This window comes from Haliotis cracherodii, unplaced genomic scaffold (genome assembly GCF_022045235.1).
Source record: "Haliotis cracherodii isolate W230 unplaced genomic scaffold, xgHalCrac1.p SCAF_1, whole genome shotgun sequence".
In the NCBI taxonomy this organism is placed as follows: Eukaryota; Metazoa; Mollusca; class Gastropoda; order Lepetellida; family Haliotidae; genus Haliotis; species Haliotis cracherodii.
The window spans coordinates 63,682,803-63,703,855 of NW_027266264.1; the positions used below are offsets into that span (position 1 = coordinate 63,682,803).

The 21,053-nt window shown below is 40.1% G+C and overlaps 1 protein-coding gene across 2 annotated transcripts; it reads left to right on the top strand.

Moving 5' to 3' along the window:
- Positions 1-19,600, top strand: LOC139467057 (arrestin domain-containing protein 3-like). 2 transcript variants are annotated; one of them, XM_071248771.1, is made up of 8 exons: positions 1-348; positions 5,352-5,424; positions 6,722-6,869; positions 8,555-8,657; positions 9,917-10,173; positions 11,441-11,642; positions 12,873-13,027; positions 16,764-19,600. In XM_071248771.1, the coding sequence occupies exons 1-8, from the start codon at positions 90-92 to the stop codon at positions 16,815-16,817; spliced, it is 1,251 nt and encodes a 416-aa protein (XP_071104872.1). In that variant the 5' UTR covers positions 1-89; the 3' UTR covers positions 16,818-19,600. The 2 variants fall into 2 exon arrangements, with proteins under 2 accessions (XP_071104872.1, XP_071104881.1); XM_071248780.1 differs by having other exon boundaries at positions 12,873-13,021.
- Positions 19,601-21,053: the final 1,453 nt, after the last annotated feature.

Consider the following 21,053-nt stretch of genomic DNA (forward strand, 5'->3'; position numbering starts at 1 on the left):
AAATGGAGGTTTCTCCAGGAAGGGATGGAATGACCTTTACTTTAGTGATTTTCTGACACTCCTTGACCACTGAAGTCTTATCGGTGAAAATGGGGAAACTAAAATGCTTCGAGATTGTATTCCCGGACCAGCGATCCGTGTTTCACCCAGGCGAGTGCGTTAACGGGCAGGTTGTAGTGGAACTGAAAGGCGATATGAAAATGAGGTCATTGCGAGTGTTCATGCGAGGGGTTGCTAAAGTTCACTGGACGGAATCGCGAAGTACGGGAAGCAGATTGGGGTCGTATACGGAACATTACAATGCTGAGGTGGAGTATTTCTTCAAACGACAAGTTCTTTTTGGTGGAGGTGAGCGCGTCAGCTTGTTCATCGTCGATGTTGTCTGCTCGTTGTGTTAAAAAGGCGTGATATGAACGTCTGAAATTTTTAGCTCTGCGATAGGTTTCCCTTTAATTCTGTTTTGCCGATATCCAGTATCTATTTCTTCTTACACCAGTTGTTGTTCTATATAAATATGATTGAAGACCCGTAGATACAAGACAATCAAATGTTGTATCGTTGTTATTGCCTTGATCTGCTATAGAAGGTATGTTACTTGGAACATACTCAGTTGTTACCTTGAATACCCTGTTCCACAAACCAACACATGTCTACTAGCCTGTGGATAGTTAAGTTTCCAAAGGGTAAGTTAGTGTCAGTGGCTCTGATGGCTAGTTGAGTCTCACAGAAAAATAGTTTTCCAGCAAAAAAGGTATTTTTGTTTATCATGACCTTTTTCGAAGCTGTCTAGTGGCTCGCGACCAGTTATCACCGAGGACTAATTATCGCCAACTTCCCGTTATTGCGCGAACGGGATCACATCTCATTTTACTATTGCTTCTTTTTATTCCCCCTCATGTTATGACAGAAATCTACTTAAACATTTTCCAAGGACAGAAATAAGCATATTTGCTCATAGATTCACAAAAATCAAAGCAAATGGCACCGTCAGCTTTATACACGGAATATATCAGAAATAACAATAACAAAAGCAATTGAATAGGATTTTTATTTTTTTACAATTTTAGTAGGGGACAAATCTCTAAAGGTTAAGTAGATTCTAATGTTTAGGCCACACTTCCTGTGACTCCAAGAATAACAAGACAGGCCTGAAGCAATGAAACTAACAAACAAGGAATGGCATGGCTTGTGCAGGAAGTTGGAATTTGGTGCAATAATGAAATTTGACTTGAAAACTTTATTTCTTAACAGTGGTGGGGCGGTCGGGTAGCCTAGTGGTTAAAGCGTTCGCTGGTCACGCCGAAGACCCGGGTTTGATTCCCGACATGGGTCCAGTGTGTGAAGCCCATTTCTGGTGTCCCACGCCATGATATTGCTGAAATATTGCTAAAAGCGTCGTAAAATCAAACTCACTCACTCACTTAACAGTGGTACAAATTAAATCAATTATAGGAGTGGGCAAAACATGAGACACAAGAAATAAGCTGTATGTTGCATCTACATGACCATGGTCCACAGATTTCTTGAATTCATTTAGTTATTCTACAGAGTTATTTAAGATTGATTACACAATGTAATAAGCATGATAAGTGAGCTCTTGTCACTACCAAGATCAGAAAACTGTCTGAAGCAAATATTTTGCAAGGACCAGTTTGATCATGTTGTGGACACCATTCTGTATTTGAAATAACAGAGAGTCCTTGGTCCTTGAAGTTTGGTGCATTCCCGACCTTGCCACAGTACCACCCAGACTCCCCACCTGGCCACAGCACCTTCTGTATTCCCCACCTTGCCACAGCACCTCCTGTATTTCCCACCTTGACACAGTACCACCCGGACTCCCCACCAGGCCACAGCACCTCCTGTATTCCCCACCTCGCCACAGCACCTCCTGTATTCCCCACCTGGCCACAGTACCACCTGGACTCACCACCTGGCCACAGTTCCTCCTGTATTCCCCACCTTGCCACAGTACCACCCAGACTCCCCACCTGGCCACAGCACCTCCTGCATTCCCCACCTGGCTGGCCACAGTACCACCCGGACTGCCCACCTGGCCACAGCACCTCCTGTATTCCCCACCTTGCCACAGTACCACCCGGACTCCCCACCTGGCTGGCCACAGTACCACCCGGACTGCCCACCTGGCCACAGCACCTCCTGTATTCCCCACCTCGCCACAGCACCTCCTGTATTCCCCACCTCGCCACAGCACCTCCTGTATTCCCCACCTCGCCACAGCACCTCCTGGACTCCCCACCTGGCCACAGCACCTCCTGTATTCCCCACCTCGCCACAGTACCACCCGGACTCCCCATCGGCCACAGCACAATTTCAAGTACCCAGGTTTTGTAAGATGTCCGCTTGCCTGCTTAAGAAGTCTACAAAATCATCAGATAAGTCTTGGGCACAGACTCTGTAGCCTGCAGTGGTAAACATGGTAAACAAATGTCATGATAATCTGCCATATTAGGTATGAATTGTGAGCTTAATGTTTGCACATTCCGATTCCCAATCTAGATTCTGTTTTACTGAAAACAGCTGTTACTAACATAAAAAAAATCATATGGAAATCAACCGAGAAGGATGATCTATGTATGAATACCATTACCATAAACTAGTTACTGTACTGTAGACTTAAATCATAAAGTGTATATATCATGTATGTTTAGTATTCTTTGTCCGTGTTAGATTTATGGCTGAACTACATATTCAAAACTGAATAATATATATGTGTTTTGGACTCAAAATCATATCATATTTTTGTATTTAGCTACAGAATTACTTTGGCTCAAAGTATTTGCAGCTCTACATTTCCATAGACACAGCTCAAGGAGTCTTATGACATATACCATTGCCATGGAAATATATGATGTCACCTTCCGCCCCTCTTGGTTACGTCAAGAACATAATGAAATCATAAGATAATGCTTGTGAAAAACATCTGCTGGTGAAATGACTGTTGATAATTTTGGAAACACATTAGAGATAGACTGAACCAGTGATTACTTTAGAAAAATATACTTTGTACCATGGATTTGGGAAAACTGCAACAATAAGCTGTGACAAAGTTGATTCACTGTTGAATGTAATGGTTTGGTTTGGTTTGTTGTTTTATGCCGCTCTCAGCAATATTCCAGCTATATGAAAGCTATATAAATAATTGAGTCTGGTCCAGACAATCCAGTGATTGATATCATGAACCTCGATCTGAGCAATTGGGATACGATGACATGCATCAACCAAGTCAGCGTGCCTGACCACTCGATCCAGTTAGTCGCCTTTTATGGCAAGCATGGGTTGCTGAAGACCTATTCTACTTTATGACATATTATCCTGACAAACCAACCTGTGGCTGGAAATCTTCCTCTTGCGCTGCATGAAATTTTCCTCCAGCTCTCTGACTGTCAGATAATTTTGAGACTACTTACGGATTCAGATTTATTATAACTCCTTGAGGATTCTCAAGTAATTGTTTGCATTACAGTCAACTTTGTTTATAACCAACACGCTTATGATTTAAAGAACTGTCAGATATAATGAACATATTATTTGATTCCGACCATTTGTTACATATGCTGTTCATATGCTTATAATGAACTACGGTTATTATGAACTAAAGTTAGTGGTCCCTTTGAGTTCGTTCTAGCTGTAGTTTAATGTATTTCAACTGAATCAAGACCCGATTTGTCTTTGATGCTTTTAGCATTTTTTAAATATTTAGAATGTCTGAATGCAGGCATGTAACTTTGAAGATAGGCAGGCATCACATATGGGTCACCTGCCCGACTGGCTTTTGGTGTTTTAAAGTTATTTCAAACACTGTTCCCTTACCTTAGTTAAAGATGTAGGTTTAAGGCCTACATAATCCTGCAGACTTGCATCCCATAGCCAATGGGTGTTAGAAATTGAAGGAAGCAAGTAGATGCCCATTTTTTTGTTAAGCACATCTTACAGATGAACTTACGGGTACGAAAATTAAACACTTTTCCAAATGCTTTTACCAGTGTTTACTAGAGAACACTAACCATATTAATTTGGCACTGTTGTTAACCCCTTCCATCTCATTTGGATGTGTATGAAAGAAGGAAAATACCTTTCTCACAAAACGTTACATACTCTACAAGGCGTGCAGACATCCTTTTGTCATTAGATTTTAACCTCTCAGTAAACATGGTAAATAGCACCATCTTGCCTATTTTGAGTTAATTGGAGTAACTGCTGATGACATGATAAGGTAACTGTTTTGATTGGCATTCTAGAAGTTGGGGAGTAAATAAGAAAACATATAAATTTATGCATAACAACATCTAGTTTATTGCATTTAGCAATGTTTCAATGTAAATTCTTACACCATTCTAAAGCCGGGGCTGATTGTTAATCTGCTGATTATGAACATCGCTAAATGCAATGTACCAGAAGTTGTTAGCCAGAAAGTTGTGCACTTTCTTATGTAATAAGGATTCAGAACTCTATTGTAATTGTCAATTCATATCAGAAAATATTTACCAGTTATTTGATATTATCAATAATCTTTTGATTGCTTTGAGTATGTTAGGTTTCTTCATTTGTATTGTATGGTTTACAGAATTTCTTAAAAAAAACATTAGGTTTAGCATTCGAAATGAAAATGAAACATGTATTTGGGGTTAAGGTATTTCTTTTATGGTATTGTCAGTGGGGGGAAATAATGAAAAGGTAAAAAAAGTTGAAAAGAATTAAAATCAAAACGGCAAATGGGGAAGACAAATAATTATATAATGTTAAGCTTTTTAAAATGCTTGAAAAACAAATACATGAAAGCCCTTCTCAGTCCGTTTTAACAAAAATCTTATTAAGTGATGATTAATTGTGTGGCCTTCATCTTTTGATGAGGTATTGTATTTGCTGTTAGGCAATGTTAGACAATGTTGTATAGTCCAGTGTTTGCTTCTGTTGCAAGGTATAACAATATGGTTGATATGTGAAACAATTCATCACAATACAGGGGTCAGCACACAGTGTCACACATTTCTCAACTCTGTTCTAACACTGCCTCCTGTAATGATATATGTAATAATTGATGTAGTCCATGGGGATTATATGGTAGAATTAGTCTTTAGATACCAGAACTTGTTGTAAGAGTCAACAAAACTGTATCTGGTGGCCAGACTCTATGACTTCATGGAAAGCTGTGGGACGATGGTATGGGTAATTTCTCATGCCTTCAGTCTGCGGTTTGCCTGACCTTGACTTTATTATTAACAGGCTCCTGGGATGTGACTGGAATATTGCTGACTGTGGTGTAATTAACTAACATTATGATTTATGTCCTTGTGCTGATGTTTCTATGGCTATTTATCATTTTGCAGAAGTTTCTGACGGACGGGACACACTGACAGAGGGCCGCCATGAATTTAACTTTGCTTTTGAGCTTCCAATGGGGTAAGTTGGCGGCAGTTTTGAAATAATTCCATGACCTGTGCCATTGCAATACACCAACGGTTTATGCCCTGTTCCATTGAAATGCACCAATGGATTATGTCCTGTTCCGTTGCAATTCACCTACAGATTATGCCCTGTGCCGTTGCAATGCGCCAACAGATTATGCCCTGTTCCATTGTAATGCACCAACAGATTATGCCCTGTTCCATTGTAATGCACCAACGGATAATGCCCTGTTCCGTTGCAATGCACCAACGGATTATGCCCTGTTCCATTGTAATGCACCAATGGATTATGCCCTGTTCCATTGTAATGCATCAATGGATTATGCCCTGTTCCATTTTAATGCACCAACGGATTATGACCTGTTCCATTGCAATGAACCAACAGATTATGCCCTGTTCCATTGTAATGCACCAACGGATAATGCCCTGTTCCGTTGCAATGCACCAACGGATTATGCCCTGTTCCATTGTAAAGCACCAACAGATTATGCCCTGTTCCATTGTAATGCACCAACGGATTAAACCCTGTTCCATTGCAATGCACCAACGGTTTATGCCCTGTTCCATTGAAATGCACCAATGGATTATGTCCTGTTTTCGTTGCAATTCACCAACAGATTATGCCATGTGCCATTGCAATGCGCCAACAGATTATGCCCTGTTCCATTGCAATGCACCAACGGATTATGCCCTGTTCCATTGTAATGCACCAACGGATTATGCCCTGTTCCATTGTAATGCACCAACGGATTATGCCCTGTTCCATTGTAATGTGCCAACGGATTATGCCCTGTTCCATTGTAATGTGCCAACAGATTATGCCCTTTTCCATTGTAATGCACCAACGGATTATGCCCTGTTCTGTTGCAATTCACCTACAGATTATGCCCTGTGCCGTTGCAATGCACCAACGGATTATGCCCTGTTCCGTTGCAATGCACCAACGGATTATGACCTGTTCCATTGCAATGCACCAACGGATTATGCCCTGTTCCATTGTAATGTGCCAACAGATTATGCCCTTTTCCATTGTAATGCACCAACGGATTATGCCCTGTTCTGTTGCAATTCACCTACAGATTATGCCCTGTGCCGTTGCAATGCACCAACGGATTATGCCCTGTTCCGTTGCAATGCACCAACGGATTATGCTCTGTTCCATTGTAATGCACCAACAGATTATGCCCTGTTCCATTTTAATGCACCAACGGAATATGCCCTTTTCAATAGTAATGCATTAGTTGAATTTCTCCATGTTCAACTGTATGTTTAATCTACTGCTGTTGTTTCAGTGGTATTTCCACCTCGTTTGAAGGCAAGCACGGAAGTGTGCGGTACTGGCTGAAAGCAGAGATGGACAAACCATGGTCCTTCAACCACAAGACGAAGAAAGCCTTCACTGTCATCAGTCCCATTGATATAAACAGACCAGAGTACCAGGTGTGTTCCTAGATGCAGAGGAAGAGCGAATATAAGCTTGTTTTCTTTTAATGTGTATCAGTTCAGATGTTTCTTGACAAGAGCATACATGCATATTTTAAAACATGGGTTGTGTTGAAAGTTGGGGGGGGCATGTAGCCATATGGTGGTGGTGAGGTGACATAGGGTTTAACATTGCGTCCGAGATTATTGCACTTATATAGCGACGTGCATGCACATGTATGTGTGTGTGTATGTGGCTGCTTGTTCTAGTCCGGACTGATGCCGATTTATAGTGATAGCTCACTGAGATACCATGCCGCAGTTTAACATGAATACCCCACTCAGACACAGTATACTGACTCTGAGCTGACCAGTCCTTGTTTTAGCCCTTTAATGCCGAGCGCCAGACAGGTTAACAACAAGTACCATCTTTAAACGTCTTTTGGTATGACACGGTCGGGGATCGAACCCCGGACCTTCCGCTCTCCGGGCGGCACTCTACCATCAGACCACTGTGGCGGTCATGTAGCCATATGGAGATTGTGTGTGAGATTGTCAAGGCTTGGAACAATTTGCATTCTCCACAAATTTGACTCAGGATATTTAAACAACACCTGTCTTATCTTCTAACCCAAGTTTATTGATCTAGATAACTTATGTAATTAATGATGACCCTTCTGCACAAATAACAGATCTACTCTTGCCACCTGACTATGTCCCTGTCACCCTTGTGGGACACTTCTTGCCTGCATTTTAAGAACAGGCCCTGATAGCATTCATTAATGTCTTCTATCCAAGTAATTTATTGAGATATAAAGTATAACTCCTCTTGGCCTTTATATACTCACCATCAAAAGAAACATGCACCACAGAAACATATAGAGTGAGTGAGTGAGTTTGATTTTACGTCTCTTTTAGCAATATTCCAGCAAAATCACGGCGGGGGACACCAGAAATGGGCTTCACACATTGTACCCATATCGGGAATAGAACCCAGGTTTTCGGCGTGACGAGCGAACGCTTTAACCACTATGCTACCCGACCGCCCCGAAACATATAGAGAAGTATGTATGTTGAGAAGAGATGTTTCGAATGTGAACCAATTAATAACAAAATAACAATCAGTCAAGTGTTACCGCAGTGTATTTATCATGGGTCTATGATACTACAAATGATGCATTCATGAGGCTGATTCACACAACATACATGTTGTTAAACATCTAATATCTCTTGAATATGCCTAATTCTTCATTTATTAACCAACATGTATGGCATTCAGGTTTCTTTTGTCGGTGAGTATAGTTTAAAAGAAATACTAAAATTTCATTTCAAGAACTTCTTTTCGTGTTTGAAGCCTCGGTACTTTGTATGTGTGTGTGTGACTGTTGTGATGTGGACTTCAGAAGAGTGAGTCAAACCAAGTCTAACTGGACCCGTGAAGATTGGGGGTAGAATAGGTCTTCAGCAACCCATGCCTGCCGTAAAAGGTGATTATACTTGTCGTAAGAGGCGACTAACGGGATCGGGTGGTCAGACTCGCTGACTTGGTTTGATACATGTCATCGTATCCCAATTGAGTGGATCGATGCTCATGATCTCAATCACTGGATTGTCTGGTTCAGACACGATTATTTAGCTTGAATATTGCTGAGTGTGACGTTAAAAAACAAACAAACAAACCATGTCTAATTGCTGTGTGTCAGACCCAAGTGGAGAGCAGTGTTGAGAAGACTCTGTGCTGTTGGCTGTGCATGTCAGGGCCAATCTCCATCACAGCACGCACCGATCGCCGTGGTTACTGCCCAGGTGTGTATCACTTTCATTTACATACTTGTTTCATGTTAAGACAAACAGACGCCCATGGGGTTTCCAGGGTCCACTTGCCCAAAGCGATCTTAGTGCAAAGATGATCATAGCTTTCATTCTTTAACGTAGGCCTACGATAGTCGTAGCGCTAAGATCACTTTGTGCAAGTGGGCCCTGGTGAGAGTAGCTCCCTGGAAACCCTGTCAAAAGAGGAGACTTAATGAATTGTGTGAGCAGGCTTTTGGACTTAGTTGATTGTGTTCGTTGTACCCCAATGGTGTTGAGTGTTGCTCATAATATCAATCATTGGTTTGTCAAATCCAGACTTGAACATTTACAGAATGCAATCATATAGCTGGAATGTTGGTGAGTGCAGCATTAAACAAAAACACATAAAAAACAATATGAGAAATGGGAGCAGGGAGGGAATGTTAGTCTAATGGTTACAATTTGCTGTACAGTGCTAATCACCGATGGCCAGGATCAAGTTCTTCAGTAATTGAACCCATTATTCACCTTCATAACAATTGGTAATCTCTATGCACTGGAAAGAAAGCATGACCAAGGGCTGGTTGACATGTAAGGTGATGTGCCCCCTCTGTATCTGCCAGTGTCCATCCATCATTTGGGGATTCCTCCATTGCCCTCTTAGGATCTGGGATAGCACCCACTTGGGATCCAGGGTAGGTCCCCAGTACTCTCGTGGTCCGGAGTAGAATAGGTCCCAAGTACTCTCGTGATTGGGAGTAGAATAGGTCCACAGTGCTCTCGTGGTCCGGAATAGAATAGGATCCCTGCACTCTCATGGTCCGGAGTAGAATAGGTCCCAAGTACTCTCATGGTCCAGAAACGAATAGGTCCCCAGCACTCTCGTGGTCCGGAGTAGAATAGGTCCACATTACTCTCATGGTCCAGAGTAGGATCGGTCCCCAGCACTCTCATGGTCCAGAGTGGAATAGGTCCCCAGCACTCTCGTGGTCCGGAGTAAAATAGGTCCCCTGCACTCTTGCTGTGATAGGAGACTTAATTTGATCTGGTGGTCAGACTCTGTGACTTGGTTGATAGCATGTCATCGTACCCCTTTCGTGTGGGATGTGACTCATAATTTCAACCACTGGTTTATCTGACTCAAGAATGACTTTTACCTGCTGCAGTGATAAGGCGGGAATAGTGCTGACTTCAGCATAGGAAATATCTCTGTGCATGCATTATTATTATTATTATGATTATTATTGTCATTCTGTTTTGTTTTTCACCAGGGGAATCAATAGCAATATCGGCAGAGTTTGACAACCATTCTTCACGAACTGTTATTCCGTATGCCACCCTATACCAAACACAAGCATTCTTTGCTAGCGGGAAGTCTCGAGTTAGGCGGACTAAGTTCACCGTTTTGACTGGTTTGCCTGTTGCCCCTGGCAACCGAGGGAGCTGGGATAGCCAGTTGTTGAAGATACCAGCAGTTTCGCCATCAATCATGAATTGTTGTGTGATGAAAGTAGACTACTTTGTAAAGGTAACAGTTCTCTTGATTCCATGATGTTTAATTACTACTGTTACGTGTAGTAGTGTTTCTCCCTTGCTCCACTTGTTATGGGGTCCTCCCATTTGTCAGACACACACACCCCTTTACTCATAATGATATGACCCAGACGCTGGCTCTCTTTGAAGTTTTATGCGGCTTGGTTAAACTGTAAATATGTTTATTTTCACTGAAGTTTTTGAGATGGTGCTTACTGCTTGTTTTTACCAGTTTGATTCGCAAGTGAGGCCAATTAGAAGTTAACTGTAATCCCTTTGAAGTGTATGTAATTCATATTTTAATGTTTCACAGTTGTTGACGACAGGACTAGTCTATTCGGATTTAAGGGAACATATCACACACCTGATGTGCCCTCACCAATATAGCTTGTTGTTTTAAGCTGTCTGACAAGTGGGGTGTCTGAGATGACCCATTTTACTTCTGAAGCTTCTAAACACACTTTAAGCACTGTCAAGACCAATGGAAGTGGTTGACTAGAGTTTTTAACCTAAATGTCCTTGTCAGGAAATTTGGAAAAGAAACTGCCATATTGTTCAAACTTGGAATATTTTACTGTTCTATTTTCCTAAATTCGGAGGAATTGAGAAATTTTTAATTCAAAATGGGAAATTCTACTGTCATTTGCTGCAGACTTTGGGCTAAATATTGGCCTCTGAGGTTACACACAACCAAATGTTTTCCCATAGACTTCTATAGTAACGTTATATCTTTTTTAAAAATAACTAAGCATTCAACAGCTATTACCTGTACGTGTGTGCACAGTTTGGCCTGAGAGGAGCAATAAAAAAATAAAAAATGACTAGCTTAGCCAGCTCCTTTTCCGAGTACAGGAAGCTAAACACACCACCCCCAGTTTCGCACCAAATGTCACCTACTTGAAAATAGCTGTGGTCACATTCAGCATAAGTCATCATGTTGAAAAAGACAGTACTAAATATAGAAAAACATGGTCAGTTTTCATAACTGGATGGATGTACATTTGAAAGACATAAAAATCTTACAGAATATCCTCCAATCACAGCCTGCAGATATCTCTCGATCTGCCCTGAAGGCACTGTACGAAAACTGCACTGTCCAAACTGGTTCTGATTTGGTGTAGTAGAACCTCTGAGTGGGTCTGGCTGAATCACTGTCACTGTGTATACATGTGTTTACTTTCCCATCGATGTGTAGAGTTGTAGATTGTCTTGTGTTGTCAGTTGTGTGGTGTATCTCCATCTCTCTCCGTCCATGTTGTCAGGTTGCACTGCATATTCCCGGTGCCTACAACCTGACAATGCATCTACCTATCGTCATCGGGACAGTTCCGTACCGCCGAGCACAGTCTTACCGCTTCACCGAGTCCAGATTCTATCGAGAAACCCAGGCCCAGTTTGCCATGGACTTCCTCCCTGTCCCTCCGCCATACAGAGAAACAATCACACCACCGCCTCCATTTGAAGGTATCTGCTGATTGGTCACATAGTTCATGATGAGAGTTAATCAGATCCATTCATTGCACATATGTAGTGAAGATTTCACACAATGTACAACATTGGTGACATAAATACCATTGCTGATGTTAAGTTTTCTGTATGCAATGTAGTCATAATTTACATTGGACTGGATTAATTAAATAACTAGATTTCGGGACAAGAGAAACAAACAAACAAAACAAATTGAGATTGGACACAACGATGTTACATTGAGCATCCTTTGGAATGCCAGGTATGTCTGTTTGAGTCATCAAGACTGATGATGTCATAGCATCGTTTCTTGTCCAGGTGAGAGGGTTCTCTTTCTCCAGCTGATTGTACACCCTTGTTATATAGGGAGTATGACACTGTTATATAGGGAGTATGACACTGAGATGTGTAGCCATAGAATTTGATGAAATTTGTCACAAATTCTGATACCTTTTTCATAAAACCACTACTAACATCTACTTATATCATAATCTCTGTTCAACTGCTGATTAGGACAGTTTAATGCTGCTACCTGTGTTGCATAGCTGCAAAAAACAGATCTTTCTGGTCATGGAGACCACCTCTGTGGTCTAGTGGTTTGATCCCCGTCCTGTGTCATACCGAAAGATGTTAAAAGATGGTACTTGTTGTTACCTTGCCTGATGCTGGGCATTAAGTCGGTATCCTATGTGTTTGAATGGAGCATCCATGTTAACCAGCAGAATCGTATCTCAGAGGGCTAGCAATATAAACATGATAAAACAATTACAAGACCACTTCAAGCAGACACACTACTGCAAGCACACACACTAACACTAACACACATGCTATGTAAGTGCAAAAATATTAAAAGCGACATTAAACCACACTTCATCTTCAGGTCACTGAAACCTGTAAAGATCCAGGCTAGTCGTTAGAGGACTATACTTGTCGTAAGAAGTGACTAACAGGATTGGTTGATCAGGCTCGCTGACATGGTTGATGCATGTCTTCGTATCCTAATTGAGTGGATTGTTGCCCATGATGTCAATCACTGGATTGTCTGGTCCTGACTCTATTATTTTCATTTTGCGATCATATAATATTGGTGAATACAGTGTTAAACACAAACAAACAAATCAGGTCATTAAAAGTCTTGAAGTATAAAAAAGTAGAAACATTAAATTGAAGCAGGCATAAAATCTTTCCTCAGACAGTAAAGTCAATATGTTTTTTTCACTATTGCAGACCCACCAACATATGCTGAAAGTATTGGTGGTGCAGTCAACCTCTGTGATGACGAGGACGACGAACCCGGCTCCAACATGGGAGACCTAACGTTCACACCCATGTACACGTACGTGTACGACTACCGTCCCCCACCAGCGTACTCAGAGGTACAGGTAATGTTGGTTCTAGATCTGCATCTCCTGACTGTGGTGTGCTGTATTGCTGGCTGCAGGTACTGTAGACTCTTGCATGGGGAGCTTGGGACAACCTCCTTGTATTGCTGGGATCTGGGGTACTCCAACAATATTGCTTAAAGGGCAAGTTCACACGGAAATGAACCTATTTTTCTTGTACTTTTTCCACATTAAAAGTGTTAACCGAGTAGTGTCATAGACAAAAATATAAAAATATCACAATTAATTAACATATGTTTTGCATTAAAATGATTTATATTTTTCACATTTACCAAGTGTTCTATTTTCATAACAAAAACACCATGGCTTATGCCCCTTGCAATATGACATCATTGGTGCCAATTGATAAACATTATGACGTCATCATGATATGTTAGAGCCGCTTTACGTGGTGTAGGTACAGGTGTGTGATTCTAGCGTCTCAGATGCCAGCCAGCATAGTGTTATGCTGAGTCACCACTGCGCCGGAGTGTGTCGTAGGCCATGTTGTTTTACTGAAAACTGGTACTTGATATCTTTTGCGTTGAGAATAGACAGATATCCAGTTGAATTGGCACCAATTACGTCATAATCTAAGGGGGATAACTCAGGCCTGTTTAGCTCGAAAAACGAAGGCCTCATAACGGCATATCATTTTCACACTATTGTGAGCTTCCTACTTTCACTGTGAAAAAAAATGAGTTTACATTTTCAAACACAGATATTAACTAATTCTAAAATTGCGTTTTGTTTAGAAAAAGAAAGAATGTGATTTTTGCGTGTACACTTCCCCTTTAAGGTTGAGGGGGAAAAAAAGAAGAAATTTTGATATTTTTGTTAGCTGACCTGAATCAGTGGTTCAAGCGAGCTTATGTCAGTCTGTTTCCTTTTGTCATATGCCTGAAACCACTAAGTCTATGATGCTAAAATTTTGCATGTAGGATTCCAGCAGTGGTTTCTCTGATGATTTTGTAAGATGGCTGCCATGGTGGCCATTTTGTTTTGGCCCATTAATCTGGGATTTCTGCATGTATCAACATGGAATTTGATGCACCTTCATTGTATGATATAAATAACATATCTTGTTTGGGGTATTTTTTGGCCTCCTTTGGCCTTTCACCTTCTCATGATATAGATCAACATGAAACCATTTGGTTTATTAAGATAATAATTACGGCAATTGTGTCACTGAAATCACTCAAAGAATTTTTTTTCATCAAGTTATGAACATAGCCGCCGAGGAAATTGTAAGTGAAACAGTCGAGATGGGAATAAGTGAAAAGAAGTCTCATTCCAAGGAAATAACGTTTGTTTTGGGAAGTTCCTGTAGTCCAATCAGTAAAAATGAATTATTGGTCCATTTTGCTTTGGTGATCCTGAAACGGGTTCATCAGCCCTGCATTCTTCCGCCGCAGTAGCTGGTGACCCAGAATACCTTCTAGTGGGTGGATGAGGATGTGTAGCTTGTCGGTTTGTCAGTCCCAGTTTGCCATGAATACATCACAAGAAGTTTCTTGTCTTCATCAACTTGCATATAAATTACCTGAATCTTGCACCTGGTAATGAGCAAAATTATGTCACCAAAATGCAAAAGTTAGTAGAACTCAGAACAAGGTTCATTGGACACGATTTGGTATCAGAGCGTGGGGATGATTGCAACTCCTATATATTGTCCACTATCATCTTCTACTGGATTGCATTTATTATTTCAGCTTTTATTTTGGCCATCGTGAATGTATTGGGCCTCTGCCTCAAAGTCATGGCATGTGCTCCTGTCGCTCATTTATGTAGATAGTTATAGACGACTATCCTTGTCGTAAGAGGCAACTAACGGGATCAGGTGGTCAGGCTCGCTTCACTGACTTGGTTGATACATGTTATCGTATCCCAATTGTGTGGATCGATGCTCATGATGTCAGTCACTTGGTTGTCTGGTCCAGACTGGATTATTTATAGACCACCGTCATATAGCTGGAATATTGCTGAGTGGGGCATTGAACAACAAATAAACAAACAATAGATAGTCATAACAATCAACACTTTCATTTTTTAGGTAGTTTTATTATTTCTCTTTTCTTTGTCTCCCAGTTTGAAAAACGGGGCGATATAGCAATCCCCAAGTCTGTCAGCTGTCTGTTTTCTGTTCCTGGAGCAGAAGTTAAAAACCATTGAATATTACTGCATGAAACTTGGAAAACGGATCAGTCTAATGGTAAACTGGTGCCTTATGATGATGATGATGATGATGATGATGATTATTATTAAATTATGCATAAGTGCTGATAATGACTTAGAGAGAAAAAACAGTGCAAAAGTAGTAATTCAATGAGACAAATGGGTACCTGGGCCATTATGCATTATGCCCGGGACAATAGGACCAGTTCTAGTTTTCGAGGCCATCCATATATTCCTTTATCATCTCTTTCTCATCCCCATCCTCAATTTCAGAAGGAGAAAAATATAAAAAGTCCAAAAGTAACCCCTGGGTTTGTTCAGAAACAAGTGAGAAGTTGTGTATTTTTTGTCAGAGTGAGTGAGTCAGTATGGCTATATGCCGCTTTTAGCAAAATTCCAGCAATATCACAGCTGGGGACACCAGAAATAGGCTTCACACATGTCTGGAATCGAACCTGGGTTTTGGCGTGACAACCAAACGCTTTAACCACTAGGCTACCTGACCATCCCATTTTTTGTCAGATATGTGATAAAAGGTTCACAATTGTCTTAGCCTCAAGAGTTTTTGACTTGAGACAGTACTTTCAGACTAATGGGTTGTGAGAAACACACACAAATACTGTAAATCTTGAAATGAACGCTAGCATGAATTAAATGCGAAAAATCCGAGTTGTCTTTGCTCGCATTAATTAACTTTGCATGTATGTCTCCAAAATGAGTATCAATAATAAGACGGCCCCACTACATACTTTGGATAACAATGTCATTCAAGACCCATGAAGACTAACTTGGCATCTACAGTAACACCATCTTGCACGTCGTTATGCATCTTCATGTATGTTTGTACAGTTCCATACAGTAGGAACAGCTTATGCATCTTTATATACCGGTAACCTCAGATAAAACTTGACCATTGTGCCATGTAAAGTAAATGAGAAGTGTTTGTGTGTTGTGAACTAAGTATATATTTGTGCTTAGTTGAAGGGAGACAATCTTTCTTTTGGAGTTATTTCCCTTTGACCCTGTAGTCCAATTACTAATGCGGCAATAAGTGAGAAGAAACTGGACTGGCAGTAGTTTGGATTGGTTGACTGTAAAGCAAGTATTAATTAATATGTCTTTGCAGAGCAGATTCTTCTTCTGTCAGTTTAGCACAGGAGACCCATGAAGATCCGGGGTAGAATAGGTCTTCAGCAACCCATGCTTGCCGTTAAAAGCGACTATGCTTGTCGTAAGAGGCGACTTACAGGATCAAGGGGTCTGACTTGGTTGATGCATGTCATCGTATCCCAATTGAGTGGATTGATACTCATGATGTCAATCACTGGATTGTTTGGTCCAGACTCGATTATTAACAGGCCAGTGTCATATAGCTGGACTATTGCTGAGTGCAGTGTTAAACAACAAACAAAACAAAAAACAAAAGCACAGGTGTGAATCCCGTTATGGATTTACAACAGTGTGTTAAACTCTTGCTTGATATGGTTAAAGTGTTCCTTGACTTCCTGATGCATCCTTTAGCCGGGTTTATAATAATCAATGTGTAATGCTAATGTTTCAGACGGATCCCAACCCATTGTCCCACCTGGAGAACATAAGCCTCGATCCCAGTTAACCCCTCGCTGTGGTCTTAGTGGGTTCCACCTCCTCACGCTTGTGGCTGGACAATTTGACCTTCACACACGAGCACAGATCCAAGGGAGAGAACTTGGGTCCTGAAGGCTGCAGCATTGTGTGGAAGCGGAAGGATCGCACAGCACACATGCACTTTCGAAGACAGCAGGCATGGTTCCTTATTTCTGTGGGTGTCCATGTTTCTGAGTCATGACACTGATGTGGCTGTGTAATGTTGATACCCTATAGAAAAGGGGAATTATACACTATTACTATAGTTATTCAGTTGTGGATTTAGTGCCAAACATGACCAGTTGATTCTAATATCATACACATGCAATGGTGTAGTGTGTTGCTAATGTAGACGACATCGTTAGAATCACATCTTTAGATGACCAATGCTTGCTTGTCTCGTAGCCTTATATTTGCACAAAGACATTACAGTCTGCAAGGAGCTTCTATCTATATATTTTATATATGCTTTGTAATATATTGTTTCCCAGTTGAAATATTAATTTATAAAAACAATTAAATGTTTTTAAATAATATTGAAAACATATTTAGATTTTCTTGCTGCTTTGGGTACTTATGACAACATCCCAGTGTTAAGATGTATGAAGAGTTTGGACTCTTTAGTCAGTAACATGAATTTGAGAAAAGAAAAGAATTTACATGTATCAAAGTGAATTTGGTATATCTATATTTGTGTGCGATATTAGAAACAAAATGTTTTGTTATCTCCCTTAAGAATATCCTGTAGATGACAATTTGAACAAAAGATTTTGATCTGGAAGTACATCACGAAAGTTGTGCTAAAGATTGCAGAGAAGCATTCTGTTTTTAACACTTGATAATACAGTTCAACTAGGGATGGGTATTGCAGGTTTATTTTGCGATGCACAAGGCTCTATTGCGATACGTATCATGATATATTGTATAATTCTAATTTTGAATTCAGAAAAATCTGAAACATGAATGTATGGATGGAAGTTCACAAACAACAAAAAAGGATGTTGGTACAACTAGTAAATGTTTACTCATTCAATGAATATGCAGCCATCATGGGGCCCTGGATGCACCCTCCAGGGCAGCGAAGGTATTTGGCAAGTGTATAACATGAAACACATGATAAAATTTGCTATTTCAAATCACCTGACATACTGAGCACGAGAAAATATATTGTGATACGTTTTGTAGAAAGAATGAACCTCAATTTAGCGATATACCGGTAATACCGTGCACACTTATGGCTAACAATCATCTTGTTCTCTTGTTCAGCTGGCAATGAACTGCCTAGAAATAAAATACAAAATTCTGACACTTTAGAAGCACATATATATATATATGCACTTGAACCCAGAACAATGTGACTGAGAACCAACTATTGAGGGTATGTGTTTCGCCTTATTTTGTTTATGTCGCATAAATTCATGCCTGGCCAATATTATGTATAGATTCTTTGTCACAATTTGCCTTTGAAAAGAAGCTCTTTAAGCATGTATTCTTTGTGTAGCATGCCTATTAACCACCTAATTAGAGTAAATTTGTATAAATATGATGTTAGTAATATACAGTATTGTTTCCTATAAGTATCGATGAAACATAATCTGTCTGTTGTAGTATTTGATTACACAACAGTGGTCTTCCCATATCTATTTTGGTAGTTTTCTATGGAGACATTTTAACAGAAATTCCCCTGCTCTTCCATGTGCACCTCCCTTCCTTGTAGTTTTAAACTGAGTGCATTACACAGTGCTATCTATCTTTATTAGTACACAGTGAAACCGGAGATACTGCTATCTATCTTTATTAGGACGCAGTGAAACCGGAGATACTGCTATCTATCTTTATTAGGACACAGTGAAACCGGAGATACTGCTATCTATCTTTATTAGGACACAGTGAAACCGGAGATACTGCTATCTATCTTTATTAGGACACAGTGAAACCGGAGATACTGCTATCTATCTTTATTAGGACACAGTGAAACCGGAGATACTGCTATCTATCTTTATTAGGACACAGTGAAACCGGAGATACTGCTATCTATCTTTATTAGGACACAGTGAAACCGGAGATACTGCTATCTATCTTTATTAGGACACAGTGAAACCGGAGATACTGCTATCTATCTTTATTAGGACACAGTGAAACCGGAGATACTGCTATCTATCTTTATTAGGACACAGTGAAACCGGAGATACTGCTATCTATCTTTATTAGGACACAGTGAAACCGGAGATACTGCTATCTATCTTTATTAGGACGCAGTGAAACCGGAGATACTGCTATCTATCTTTATTAGGACGCAGTGAAACCGGAGATACTGCTATCTATCTTTATTAGGACACAGTGAAACCGGAGATACTGCTATCTATCTTTATTAGGACACAGTGAAACCGGAGATACTGCTATCTATCTTTATTAGGACACAGTGAAACCGGAGATACTGCTATCTATCTTTATTAGGATGCAGTGAAACTGGAGATACTGTTATCCTTCAGAGATACTACATCCTATATTTACTTTATCTTACCATTATAAATCATATCTTGGGTCCAACTTGCTATGATTGACTGACATGGAGACAGTTCTGGATGTAGATGACAATAAGCCATATTAGTGAATATCTTGATGTGAGATGCTTTGTAAATTTAATTGGATCCATATAAAGGATCATTTTAAAAATTCATGGATCTCCTGTCTGTTAAAAGTGTCTCAAGAAGTATGAGTCAGCCTGGTATAATGCTTCTTTGTCTCTTGTATTTCAAGTCCGTGTCTTTTTTATGTTGTAATCAAGGCTATTATAGGATTTATGAATGAAATCCATGATAATTTGACCCTCCACTGCTAAGGGACAGAACTCTGCATAGTCAGTTTCCACACCCGAGACTCAGGGACAACCACCACCCCTTTCTGAAGGAGAAGTATGCTATCTATATCTGCTCACTGAATCAGATTCCATCTCTGATAGTCATTTGTTTCTCTGGAACCTGATTAAGCGAAAAAGGTGCAATGAAGTTGAACATTTCCTTCTTACATATAATCCACATGAATGCTATTGAGGGTGGCTTGTCATTAAAATACATAGAGCTATGGGGTGGGGTGGGGTGGGGTGGGGTGGGGTGGGTAGAACATGTGGATATGTGAAAAATGAAACAGTTTACAAGGGGATCTCGGTTTTCTCTGGTTTCACTGTTGTAGAGTCACAATGCTTCCTTGAGGCCACTTTTTATTTTTGCTTTTACTTGCTTTACAGATATTTGACTGGGAAATACCTGACAGTAGGTGTGGGAGGGGGGGGGCACACTTCAATTATTTAATTTGGGGGACTCCACTTCAGATCGAATGGTAAGAAAAAAATAAAAATGATTTAATGTTGGAGAAGACCTTGCAAAACAGTTGATGCTTCAAGCAGTGCAAACCTGATGAATTTAGTATGAAGTACTGTTGTGCATCTATGCATCTGATCAATTGCAGAAACAAGAAAAAACTTCATTTGGACTCCCATGTTTAGTATAAGTTAACTTTAGTGGGTCCTTGGTTAGAGAAAAGGAATCTGGTGCAATGTTCTGTCGGCAGACATTTACAGCCTGCGGATCCTTAAAGCAAGTAAAAAATGTGTTGCCTGAGATATAGTGGATGATCTATACCTCTGATACAATGTGTTATGTGTAATGCTTGCTCAAGTAGGATGGACACTCTAGTCTAGTTATTGTAGCACAGTGCAATACCCCCAGTGGCGTCCTAACTGTGGGCAAAAGGTGAATGGTTGGAGGTTTTTAGAAGTACCTGTTGTTCTAACTTGTTGTGGACTAGTTGAGATATTTATTGAACCAAAAATAAAACAACTGCTATATGTGTGATAATCTGTGAAATATGAGTATTCATTGATGATATTGGAATCCATATATCATCTTTTTGAAACTTTTTGTATGTACATTGAATATTATTTATTCTGAAATATTATCAAAGTACTGTTGATTAATTATTTAATGACGTTTACAGTAATGGACACATATGAACTGTATGAAAAACAGTTTCTCAACACTCCCTATCCATTGTTCATTCTGTAAGTTGTATGTTAAACATCTTGAGTGGACAAAGTTGACACAATTTATGGATAACAACTTCTTTAATACTGTAAAGGCGACGTTTCGGTATAGATCCTTATATTGTTGTCGCCTTTACAGTATTAAAGAAGTTGTTATCGATAAATTGTGTCTACTTTGTCATC